The sequence below is a fragment of the Papaver somniferum genome, chromosome 2, assembly GCF_003573695.1.
Source record: "Papaver somniferum cultivar HN1 chromosome 2, ASM357369v1, whole genome shotgun sequence".
Classification (NCBI taxonomy): Eukaryota; Viridiplantae; Streptophyta; class Magnoliopsida; order Ranunculales; family Papaveraceae; genus Papaver; species Papaver somniferum.
The window spans coordinates 14,098,752-14,111,672 of record NC_039359.1 but is presented as its reverse complement, the minus strand read 5'-3'; the positions used below and the strand labels follow the sequence as shown (position 1 = coordinate 14,111,672).

The 12,921-nt window shown below is 35.5% G+C and overlaps 2 protein-coding genes across 2 annotated transcripts; one reads left to right on the top strand and one right to left on the bottom strand.

Annotated features, from left to right (window-relative positions):
* The first annotated feature begins 645 nt into the window (after nt 1–645).
* Nucleotides 646–3,046, top strand: LOC113346959 (pentatricopeptide repeat-containing protein At1g71460, chloroplastic-like). Its single transcript, XM_026590520.1, has one exon. It carries the CDS (start codon nt 663–665, stop codon nt 2,790–2,792), a length of 2,130 nt encoding a protein of 709 aa, XP_026446305.1. The 5' UTR covers nt 646–662; the 3' UTR covers nt 2,793–3,046.
* A 2,397-nt stretch (nt 3,047–5,443) lies between these two features.
* LOC113352979 (gibberellin 2-beta-dioxygenase 2-like) lies at nt 5,444–8,684 on the bottom strand. Its single transcript, XM_026596715.1, has 3 exons — nt 8,154–8,684; nt 6,947–7,292; nt 5,444–6,096 (listed from the first exon to the last, which is right to left on the bottom strand). Exons 1-3 carry the CDS (start codon nt 8,540–8,542, stop codon nt 5,839–5,841), a joined length of 993 nt encoding a protein of 330 aa, XP_026452500.1. The 5' UTR covers nt 8,543–8,684; the 3' UTR covers nt 5,444–5,838.
* Nucleotides 8,685–12,921: the final 4,237 nt, after the last annotated feature.

The following is a 12,921-nucleotide window of genomic DNA, read 5'->3' as shown; positions in this document are numbered from 1 at the left end:
AGTTTGATGTTATTTGCAAGTTTAATTTGTAATAAATTTCGCTTAATCTGAAGTGGAAATCCATTTTAAAATCTAAATGTTTTCATTCATTGATATTACAAACAATTCTTTTAAACTCAACAGCTTCAAGTTTTGCATCGCAAAAAAGTGTGATCACCTTTTCAGCCATTACAACAACAATAAACTAAAAAATTGAAACAAATTTTAGAAGAGAAAATTCAAGAGAAGTGAATTTTGGTGTGAGTGAATTGTTTGAAGATGATGCTAATATATAGAGATAAAAAGTGAATTTTAAATTTCAAAAAAACTACCTATTGGCGTTTTTGCTACAAACGCCAGCGCTCGAAGATTGAATGCGGCGTTTATGTTTGGCGCTTGTGCTTTCATCGTCGTCATTTGACATTCACACGATGGCATGTGTCCCTAGCCCGGGCACTTGATGTCCAACCACTCATTGTTGTTCCATAATGGAGAAACCTCTTTGGCTATCACCTGGCTCAAAAATAAAATGGGTTTCTTCGTTCCCATAGGAATTGCCGTTACGGCTCAATGATGAAGTTTTAAGGGGCCTTGATAAAGCCCGCCAAAATCACTTTGTGTATAAAATCTACCCCAGGAAACAGAACTTTGCTAGTGAATAAACTTTCATTTGTGTTTCCACCATGATTGTTGAATGTAGAAGTTCTCCTTCATCTCTCCTTCTCACAACCCCAACAAAATCTCCACTAGAGTATCGATCTCAAATCATTAATAGCACTAAGAATCTACAAACTCCTCGAATCCAAAAGACCCACAGACAAAAATCAAAACCTCCGATACTTCCTATTAAGAAAACAGAACAGAAGAACAAAAATATCAAGAAAAAATCATACATCTACACCACCAGAACGCACAAATCATCAAACCCACTTTCCATACCACTCCATAGCAAAAACCCATCATCAATTTACGAAGACATTCAAAATCTTGCAAGAAACGGTAAAATTAAAGAAGCATTGACAGTTTTAGATTATTGTGATAAAAAGGGTATTCCTGTTAATACTACTACTTTTTCATCACTCATTGAAGCTTGTATTAGATTAAAATCACTCCATCATGGTCGTCAAATTCATACTTTCATGAACATTAATGGATTTGAAGACAATGAGTTTTTGTGTACTAAGCTTGTTTATATGTACACTTCATGTGGAGCAATTGAAGATGCTGAGAGAATTTTGTCAAATATTCCTTCTCAATCAAACAGTGTTTATCCCTGGAATGCTTTACTCAGAGGAAATGTTGTTTACGGCGGGAAACGATATCGAGGTGTGCTTGATACGTATGCGCAAATGCGCGAATCGGGTATCGAATTAAACGTGTATACATTTTCTTGTTTAATCAAGAGTTTTGCTGGGTCTTCTGCACTCACTCAAGGAATGAAATGTCATGCACTTATGATAAAGAATGGATTTGTTAGTGGTTCCGTTTTGCTGCAGTCTAGTTTGATTGATATGTATTTTAAGTGTAATAAGATCAAGCTTGCTCGCCAAGTGTTCGAAGAAATTCCTGAACAAGAAGTTGATGATGTTGTTTGGGGTACTATGATTGCTGGTTTTTCGCATAATAGGTTGAAGAGAGAAGCAGTGGAGTATTTAAGATGGATGATAAGTGAAGGGGTTTTGCCAAATTCGATTATACTGACGACAATCCTTCCTGTTATTGGGGAGTTGGGGGGATTGAAATTGGGTAAGGAGATGCATGGCTATGTGATAAAAACCAAGAGTTACTCGAAGCAAATCTTTATACAATCCGGTTTAATAGATATGTATTGTAAGTGTAAAGATATGGGTTATGGAAGGAAAGTGTTTTATGGTTCAGCAGAGAGAAATGCTGTTTCTTGGACTGCTCTTATGTCTGGTTATGTATCGAATGGGAGGCTTGATCAAGCACTAAGATCGATAATTTGGATGCAACAAGAAGGTGTGAAGCCTGATGTTGTAACAATTGCAACTGTTCTTCCAGTTTGTGCAGAATTGAAAGCCTTAAAACAGGGAAAAGAGATTCATGGATATGCTGTGAAAAATAGATTGGTGCCAAATGTTTCCATTGTTACCTCTTTAATGGTTATGTACTCAAGATGTGGCCATATAGGGTACTCTTGCAAGTTATTCGATGGAATGGAGAGGAAGAACGTAATTTCTTGGACGGCTATGATAGATTCTTACTTGAAAAACAGGTGTCCAGATGAGGCAGTTGCAGTGTTTAGAGCGATGCAGCTATCCAAGCACAGACCAGATCCTATTGCAGTTTCGAGGGTTTTAAGTGTTTGTGGAGAGTTGGGTGCGGCAAAGCTTGGAAGGGAAATACATGCACATGTCTTGAGGAGGGAATTTGAGTCGAATCCTTTCGTTGCCACAAACATTGTGAAAATGTATGGGAAATGTGGAGACATTGAGAAAGCAAAGTGGGTCTTCGATATGAACCCTTACAAGGGACCTATGATATGGACTGCACTTTTAGAGGCTTATGGAGATAACGAAATGTACCGAGAAGCTCTCCGTACTTATGATGACAATGTTGGAAGTAGTGGATTTAATCCAAACCATTTTACTTTAACGGTACTTCTATCTATTTGCAATCGAGCTGGGTTTGCTGATGAGGCTAAGAAGATATTCAACTCCATGACTAGAAGATACAAAATTGATGCATCAGAAGAACATTATTCTATCCTTATAGGACTTTTAAATCGTCTAGGGCATTCCGAAGATGCTGAAAGATTTACACATCTGAGTTCATTAGCTACTTCGCGATAAGAGAAATGCGTGGTGTTCCGAGAAATGGAACCTTGTTTTGTTAGCACTGCCAAGGCACACAATTTTCTTACAATAACATCCCGGAATAAATGTCAGAATCAAGTAGGCCCAAGTTGTTTTGTGTCTTCTGACTTCCAAACCTATCGTGAAGGAATCTGTACATTTTGTCTTGTAAAAGCATAATATTAATCGGCATGAAGGATTCTGTCACTAGAATTGGACTTGAATGAAATGTTCCAGAATCTTTTATTGAAGAAACAGAAATGACACAGTTGTGAACTGTTAACCAAGATGATTATAAATTAGGTTCGTCTGCATGATATTTGTTTAGTTTAGCATTATTTATTTATGTTAATCCTTAGATAAATACCATGGATGAATATTGAGCCAACTCCACCTCATTCATATGGAAGTGTCTGGGCATCCAAGTCAAAAAAGAACGCTGCAACAAAACAGAGTTTCAGTTGATATGGCAAAGATCTCATCCATATTCTTGGGCCCAAAGGTCTGCATATTTTGGATGTTAGTTACTATGCTATTCTCTGTGGAGTGCACAGTGGATTGGGTTTCTATGTTCCTCTACAGTATTATGGATCATCATTGTAGTAAAATGTGATTTGAAATTGCATGTTGGACATTTTTCGATTGGCCCTTTTTGGTTTCCTTACTGTAGCATTCTCAGCACAATCCCCTCCACATGCTAAATAAATTTGAAGCACTTTTCTGATAGTAGTCATAGTACCAATCGGGTTTAGGTGGTTCTTATCCTGTTGACAGTTAAACAACAAGATCGGCTCAAATTGTTGATTGAAATTGGCAGCTTTTTATATGAAGACTGATTGGAATAGTAAGTCTAGAACTGTGAGTGGCCGGGGTGTAAAGTAGTAGTAGTTGTAGCTGTAGAAGGATGGGGATTGGACTCGACTTACAGTACTAGCTAGCTCCTATACTCTGCCAGCTGAATCACAGCATTCCTGACTTATGGGTAGAGTGACAGATAAATGGAATGAATGGAAATGGTAAACGGATCTGTTTTTGGTCTACCACACCGTATTATCTTCCGGTTCTTAGGTTGTAACCTTACCCTTTCTTCACAGATTTGATATGATTTTGAGAGAGAGTAGTAGTAGTAGCAGCGTAGTACATTGAATTGTCATGGTTTTGATGAATCACTGATATGACTATGACTGATTTTCTGACTAATTTCTATCTATATAGACTGTCTCAAAGTACAACTGTTTTTTTTTTTCTTCTTTCAACTCATTTCTTTCACATTACTTTCGGTTCTACATCCAAAAGCATGTATCCACTTTACCCTTAATTAACCCCATTATCCCCACACATCAACAAGCCCTGCTGCTAACATGTTTAATCTTGATTCCCTTTTCTGTCTAGATCATCTTATCATCAGTTTCTTTATATGGGCAGGTTTTAGATATTTCTGCAAGGGGAGTAGGGACTTGAAGTCTTAAAACTTTAAAGATCCTAATCAAAGAAATTTACTACTACTACTACTTCTACAAGTGATGATGATTCTTAATAATTTAGGGTTCACAACAACCACACATACTCGACACATTATTCATCTAAAACAAGAAAAAACCATATCTGTATTGTGTCACTTAACGTCATATTCATGTTTACCTTATATTTGCATGCTTTGTTGGTTGGTGTACTTTTTGGATTAGGGGAAGGCCAAACTGCCAGCCAAATATATTTTCATATGACTTTTTTTGTTATTATTATCATCATTCTTGTATTATTTTCGGTACTACTAGTAAAAAAAATTGCTGTGAGGGAATTAGCTAAGCTTATCAATAATATCTTTCTCAATGTTGGTAGCATATATGGTTTCAAAACTTGGCTAATTTGCCTGGCTGATTAAGACATTGTACCAGAACCGAATCTTCCCCAACTTTACAGCAAATGAAATGAGCTAGCAGCGAAGTCATCATGCTTGATTTCTTGAGCATGCACCTTTTACCTAATCAATGTGAACGTTTTTTTCTGTCCTTGATCCTGTTACATTATTAGCAATCATAATAATAATTCTAAATTTTTACGCGCCTAGATAGATAGGGTATAGATAGAACACTAATTAACCTATCATTTCTAATCACAATTATTATCGATCATCTGTGCATGTGTTCCATTGGATTCTGCCTGTATATTGCCTAAGAAACTTAAAAATGTTGCTTTCTTTCCAAACACAAAAATAATTATCATTATATATAAATGTGGGTAGGACCTTTGCTTCATCTGAGACCAAAATCCGTTCATAACTTCACATCATCATATTGGTACGTCCCGCATGGTTTATACCTTCTTTTTCTTTCTATGTCGGTGTGAGGTGTATATGAGATGACCGTTCGCAATCAGCGCCAATGACTATTAGACTAGCATATGCAGATATGCTCGTGTTTATACGTACAACTGTGGTTAGCACTATGTCATTTCTACGCAACTTGCTCATTTGCTGATGTTAATCATAGCACGGCACCAATCTACAGTTCTGGATTACTGGGATCGTAATACCCACGATCCAGAGGGTGTTTCTTTTAATATTTTCGTTATAGATGTAAACATAAACTATAAATACGAAACTGCACTGATGAATATGTATTGTCTAACTTTGAAGAGATATCAAGGAATTGAAAACGTGATATTAAGCTTACATTGTGGTACTTTTAAAACCAAATACAGCCCTTTGAACATTTAACATACATTGATTCTGGTAATACAAGATTTCATATGTACCTTGATAAACTTTGGCTAAACTTCTTTAGGAAATAATTTTCTTGATACTAAATATCATTAAATGTTCGAACATCCTTAGAAGAAAAAATTGGGTAGTGTACTAATAAAATGATCAAATGATGAATCATACCCCATCCTACTAAGGATCTCTTGCTAGTTACCAACCTAACAAATACCTAATCATATAGTAAACATCTTCTTCTTTCAGTACTTATTTACAGCATTTCAATACCTAGCTAGTTGTTGTTTTGGGTCCATTGATTAAGATACTTGCCTTCTCTATCGCACATTATTCGCTCTGTTGTTGCACACTGAAAAGATTAAGCCGGTGATCGCTTAGACGTAGAGCATAAGTAGCCTTCTTGTATTCATCCCAAGTGAAAGGTCTATATTGAGATGGTTTTTGGGGTGTAACTAGCTCTGGTATAGGAGATATACATGCATGCAACGGTGGTGTACCAAAATATATCATTGACATCCTAGCACTCTTGTTTGAATTTGTTAGTACCCTGTGTTTCACACTTGAAAACCTTCCATTTGTTAAGGCCTGCAAACCACAAACAACATTTGCAACGTCAATAATGCTGATTAAGATGTGGATCAAGAAAGTAGACCGAGAGCAACTGCAGTGGTGCGATCAAAACCAAAGATCAAAGATCAAAAAAAGACCAAATTTTGGGTTTAGTCCGTGTTGTGACGCAACGGTACATGATTAAAATTTCGTCAGGCGGACTTTAAAAGTCCGCCCCATTTTTTTTTCGTAAAATTTCATCAGGCGGACTTTAAAAGTCCGCCTCATTTTTTGTAACTTTCATCAGGGGGACTTTAAAAGTCCGCCCCATTTTTTTTTCGTAAAATTTCATCAGGCGGACTTTAAAAGTCCGCCCCATTTTTTGTAACTTTCATTCTTTTTCTTTTTTATTTAATTTGAATTTTCATCGGGCGTAATTTAAATCTCCGCCCGTTAACAAGCGTACTTTAAATTTACGCCCAGCAACAAGCGTACTTTAAATTTACGCCCGACTATATTAGAATTTGGGATTTGGTCGCGACCATATTTGGTCTGGAATTTGATCTTTGGTTGGGATTTGATCTTTACTCCGTCCCACTATGTTACGATCTCATCCCAAATTTTTGGTTATACTCGCCCAATGTGGATGCTCTGAAGTGTGTACAAAATTCTTAAAGCTCAAAAAGATCACTTTCACCATGGAATCTCAGATGAGTTGCCTATTGTGGATCCAATTTTACCAAGAGGGGCCCACAAAATTTGTGTCAGTTTCATGACCAATCAGGACCCACAAAACGTCCACAACATCTAAAGCGGGCCCAAGTACGAAAGTAACATAAATTGGGACCCAAATAATATCGGAGGAGCAGAGAGTAAAAATGTTAACCTGTAAAGCATCCCCTACGTTAACGTAGAAAGCGGCCGGATCAGAAGGGACAGGGACCCACACACCATCTTCAACAGAGATTTGAAAACCATCTACGTCGTTAGATCTTAACAGGTTTAGAATCTGAGGGTCAGTGTGTGCACCAAAACCAATCCGGTTGTTGTTGTCGCTCATGTGTTGTAGTGATGATGGATAGTGATTGATCCTGATGATTGAATCACTATCAACGTCTCTGATTAACTTACTGAATATTGATTTATCTGGGACCCACAATCCTTCAGCTATTAATTCAAGTATCTCACATGTTAAATCTCTAACTGCTTCTATGTAATCATTTACCACATTACTGCATTGACACATTATCAGAGAAGTTAGAAAAGTAATGGTTTACCAAACAAGACCTTAACTCATTATCAGAGAATTTACTTAAATTAGAAATAAGGACTCTTACAAATGTTTATTTATATTTTGCCTTATTTAGTAATAAAAAAAATCCATCATTATTTTTACTTAGATTTTGTTTACTTTTTATAATTAATTTTTTTATTTTTGATTGGATTGATGTCTCTGATCTAATTCTTCTCATTTGTCATTCATAAATCCGTACCTTACACAGCTTTTATACCAGACTATTATTATTATTCTCAAAACAGCTACCTTTTCAAAAAAAAAAAAAAAAAACAATTATGATTATTAAGCCAGTTTACCCAATAAATAAACCAATGCAATGAGTAAAAAATATGATTGGCTAGCTAGCTTATGATGAAGAAAAATATTCAAAGATGAGCTTCTCAGGTTAAGGTAAATCGGAAAATAATATTCAAAGTGGGTATCTGGTTTTAAGATTTTCTCATAGGTTAGCTTGAATTCCAACTGAAAAATCAAGCTCTCCTTTACCTAAGTAGTGGTTGATTGGAAATTTATTAATTTAAGGATGACTTTAAGAATCCTGACCATATGTTTTGTAGTTAAGGGTCATAAAAAATATAATACTTAATTAATGATGTGATATGCTTCAAAAATAAAATATAATGATGTGACTCGGTATACATACTATAATGTTATATATGCATTCCGGTGATCTTAATTTTGACACAATGCATAACACTGTTTTTCTAACATTATTCTGAAAATGAAAGAATTGTGTATAACTGTAAAGAAAAAAACCATCGGTGGAAGAAGAGGAAATGAAGGAGTAGGGGTTTACCTGAATTTGATTGGATCATTAGAAATAGATTTAGATCTTTGAGAAATAGAAAGAGGATTTGTATGGAGGAGTAAATATTCAACCTCACCAAAATCACCATTAAAACCAATGTTTTTGATACCATAACCAAGTGGAGTAGCAGGACCGGCCTTTAGTTTTTCTAGAGATGGTTTAGCAAAGAAATCATGACCTTCATTCTCCATCTTTGAGATTATATCTTTTGATACACCATGGTTTATAACTTTGAAAAAGCCATATTCTTCACAGGCTTTTACTATTGAATCAGACACAATTGATCTTTTGTTTGATAAATCAATGACAGGTACACCAATACTTTTGATCCTCTCCTTTTGGTTGTGAATTGGATGATTTGGTGATGGCACTACCATTGTTCTTGTAGTTGTAGTAGAAAACAAGACAGGTTTTTGGAGAAGAGTTTGAGAGAAAGGTGGTTTTGAGATGGAGGGAGAGGGAGTGGTGGGGTGGATATTTAAAGAACAAGGAAAGGAAGAGAGAGAGAGAGAGGGGAGGAGAAATTATAAAAACTATGAAAATGTTGAGGATTTGAGGAATATTAGACTTTGTGTTTGATCATCCAAAGTACAACTAAGCTTATGTTTTGGAGAGAAAATGTATATGGTTGACTTCACCTTTCTTTTTCTTTTTTTTTTGACTATTTTCTACTCTTGCTTCTTCTTTTAGGTATCCCTTCTTTTCTTCCTTCACCGATAGTTTTCAATCTTTCTGTTGCACGCATGCGCCGAAAGAGGTGTTCTAATTGTGTCCGACACGGGCACCGTTCTAACACGTATCCGACACGTTATAGGCTTTGTTTCTGCATTTTTTTGACATTTCACGGGCATTTTTATTTTTTACAAATGAAAAGGTTATGTTAAGAAAAGACAGGCGAAGCCTGTTGGGTCAAGAATTACAGATTCAAAGCCATGGAGGCTAGACTAGAAGTGCAAAACCAGTGATGAAGCACTAAGTTTGCAACTTTGCATCCACAAATTTAAATACATTTGAATCGCAGTTCCAAAGTATTAGAATTTGTTTTACCAAAATAACAATCTCCTCCGCTGACCTCCATCTATGCCCAAACACTCTATTGTCTCGCCCATTCCATATGTTCCATAGTACTATGGCGTAATTTAAGTATGTGCATATGCATGTAACCTTATTTCCATTACCACATTCTCGGCCGTCTTATAGACAATGACGTCTAGGCGGGCGTCTAGAGCCCAAAATTATCGAGGGTCTAATTTTATTATATTTTTCTAATAATAGTTGATTCGTGATGTTTTATAAATGTTAATAGCCGGTGTCATTGTAGTAAAATTATTAAGTGATGATATTAATGATCTGAATTCAAAATTCGTCAGTACTAATTTTTTTGTCCAATTGGTTTGTTTCTGAAGCAGTCGAGCGTCACTAACTTTTTAATTTTCGGAAACAAAATTATCAATTTAGAATATATCTAATCAAAGAGGCTGGAAATATTTTACTCCTCACTTTATGTCAAATTTTTGTTTCTCAAGCAGTCTATCGTTTATAATTCTAATTCTCCTCTAATTTCGCTATTCCAAATTTAAAAATTGCCTAAAGCAATCCAAACGTGTAAGACGCCGTGAGTATGCCTCACTTTCTTTAGATTTTTTTTTTATGTAAAAAGTAGTTTATTAATAGAGTTAAGAGTTTACATTGTAGGCCATATCAATCCACTCTTTTACATCATGAGGAAGAACAGATTGATATGTAAAAGAAGATTTAGATGTTCTAGCTTTCTTAGCTAGCTTATCAGCAACACCACTTGCATCTTTTTTAACAGAGATACATTTCCACTCCTAATTTTCCTAACAGATACTCCCTCCGACACTTGTTAGGAAAAGAAGTAAAGTGAAGTGGTTCACATGACACTTGTCATCAAAAGAAGTTAAGAGAAAAGTGGTCCCAAAAAATTAAAGTAACATTTGACTTTCCCAATTAGGAAACTTGCCTATTTTTTTGAAACTTTTACTAATAGAAACTGGCCTATTAAAAAAGAACGGAAAGAGTATTTAATGTCTAAGATAAAATGATTATTCATCCAATGAACGTAAGATGTTTGCTCATTGATTGACTTAACTACTACCTCACTATCACTCTCAAAAACTGCTTTATTATAGTTTCCATTGCTTGCAAAAATAACAACTGGTAGCATGCTCTGCACTCTAGTTCCTCAACTTCTATTCCTTTCTTCATTCCTCCATCAAAGTACTTCCTTTGGGCTCCAATGGAGGTACCTGCAAAATTCCTAACAATTAGTCCAATGCCTCCTTGAGAATTAAAATGCATAAATGAAGCATCTAAATTGATTTTAAAAAACCCAGGATCAGTGGGCCTCCATCTTTGAACCTGTGAGTGAATACTGTGACTGTTTGAACTATGAGTATTCAAAACAGTGAGATTATTAATCCCTGCAATTGAAATATCCCTGTTGGGATTCTTATTCTGAAATTTTTCAGTGCATCTATCTTACCAAATTTTAGTGCCTCATTTTCTTTAGATTGCAAGAACTAATGGGCTGGTCCAGCATATACACAATGGCATATACCTCTGATCCACCTTTTTGAATTGCCAATAGCCAGAGGGATCACATAAAACAACTACTGAATCTGTATTTTTACTGTACCGGTGGATTACTCTGTAATACTGTGGCAACCACCAAAGAATTTGGTCCCATCACTTAAGCATCAAAAGGCTTGTAAAGAAACATGTATAACTCTTGATCTAGTCATGTAGAAATTACGTCGCCTCCACATTTATATATTTATACACGTGAATTTTTAATAATTGATGAAAACCGATGATAGGACCCCTAATGGAATTTGATTTGGGTTACCAAAATGTAAAGATGCCATGTACAAAAGACAGAGCCGACCTCAAATAATATACCGCATTAAGTATAAGACTACTAGTTACTTCTTTGCTTTCTACGTCTTGACCACCTTTTCACATAGTGTACATATTTCTTCACATGGCGCTATTTTTGATGCACCCACTTGTATTACTAAATGTGTAAAACCAATAATTATCTCCATACGGCTAGGAGATTCTGGTCTCTAGAATTTGGTATTGACGACAGTTTTCACATCATAAAGCTTTGAATTACAGGAGAGTTTCATACCCAATACCTCCTTTCCATGAAGCTGCAGACTAATTTACTTTTCGATACGAACCTTATGTTTTAAGAAGCTACATTTTAAAAATATTTGCTTTGATTTGGTCTCATGGACTAGTTGAGGTTCCTAGGGAAAAAGGCAGCCTAGGTTGAAAAAGTATGCAAGTGTGATGCTATTTTATTTGCTTCGAACGATGGTAGATTTCATCGATTCTACGTGTCTTACCAACTATCTCAACAAACATATCTACATCAAAGTCTTAAATATACGACTCCAAGAATTAAAAACCGCCCAGAAGGTAATAGTGTATACATTGAATCTTTATTCCGCATTGACCAAAATGGTTTCTACTTGAACCTCTACTCTTTTCTTATTTTGTGAAGGAAATCTCACCATCTCAATTATAGATAGTCATGAAAGCCATTTGTTTGCCGGACTGCACACGACTCTGCAAACTGCAAATGTAAGACGAAGAAGAACGAAAGAACTAGCCCCTGATAGGTTGGGACTAGTTTACTTGCTTACTTTTAAAAGATGGAAGTACCAAGTGAAACAACAATGTCAACTCTAAGTAAAGAAGTAAAATATGCCTCATGACAAACCATCTCGAGTCTATAGTTGATCGTGGTAACTTGGTTTTCAATCTTCTGTTGTTGGGCGATCTAATGAAATATTGTAAGTTAGACAATGCCATAAGATAAAATGCGTTCATTGCAAAGATGAAACCAACCATTTTTATGGGGTGAGACTCAAAACTTTGTTTGTTGTAACTACTTTATTTTTCAGAATTATTTCTATGCGTGAGATTCAGTTGTTGAACCCACTCAAATTTAATTTTTAATAGAAAGATATAGTCCTAGCCTGCATTGCTATATTATACATATGGAACAGATTGAAAAATTCCCACTATCCTTTATCAGAATCATTCAATAGGAAAATACAATATAATCCTTGTTCCTAATTACAAAAAATAACTTTTTCTTCTTTTCCTTTTCCTCGTCACAAAAAGTAATTTTTTTTCTTTCCTTTTAAAAGACCCACGATTGGGAATAGTCACACAAATTGGGGTATACTTTCGATTATGTGTGGCTGAATTATTGCTAAGGGGTATTTTTTTGGGTGATGAAATATCAATACTACCCGTTGCCTTAGAAAAACATAAATCCATTTAACTAGGTATCCCTCATTCCTTTTTCTTTTAATCTTCACATTTCAATACCACTTGATTATTTGCCTCTGAATTCCGGATGGATTCGAATCGAAAATCTCCATCTAATCTTTGTTCTTTGATCGTTTCATTTTTCTCGATTTTGTCTTTATATGTTCGTTATTACCAGTTTCTTTATCTTATTAATGGATTTTATTTCAGATTTGTACTCATTTTGCATAATTTATAAAAGGGATACCAGTTCTATTAAGTTTTGATACCGTTTCATATAGGATAAAAAGATTCCACCGTTCCTGGCCGTTGGATCGATGAAATGGTATCAGCACTTAGTAGGACTGGTATCCCTCATTATAAATCGTGTTATTTTGGACTTGATCTCGACTTTCGGCAGTGACAATACCGACGATGATTTTGAAGCATCACAAAAAATTGTGTCTTC

Excerpts from the sequence above, each read along its gene's own strand:
- LOC113352979 (XM_026596715.1), bottom strand. The coding sequence starts at position 8,542 with ATGGTAGTGCCATCACCAAATCATCCAATTCACAACCAAAAGGAGAGG. Across the intron at positions 7,293-8,153 it reads AATGATCCAATCAAATTCAG|TAATGTGGTAAATGATTACA; the intron begins GTAAACCCCTAC and ends GTGTCAATGCAG. Across the intron at positions 6,097-6,946 it reads ACGTAGGGGATGCTTTACAG|GCCTTAACAAATGGAAGGTT; the intron begins GTTAACATTTTT and ends TGTGGTTTGCAG.
- LOC113346959 (XM_026590520.1), top strand. The coding sequence starts at position 663 with ATGATTGTTGAATGTAGAAGTTCTCCTTCATCTCTCCTTCTCACAACC.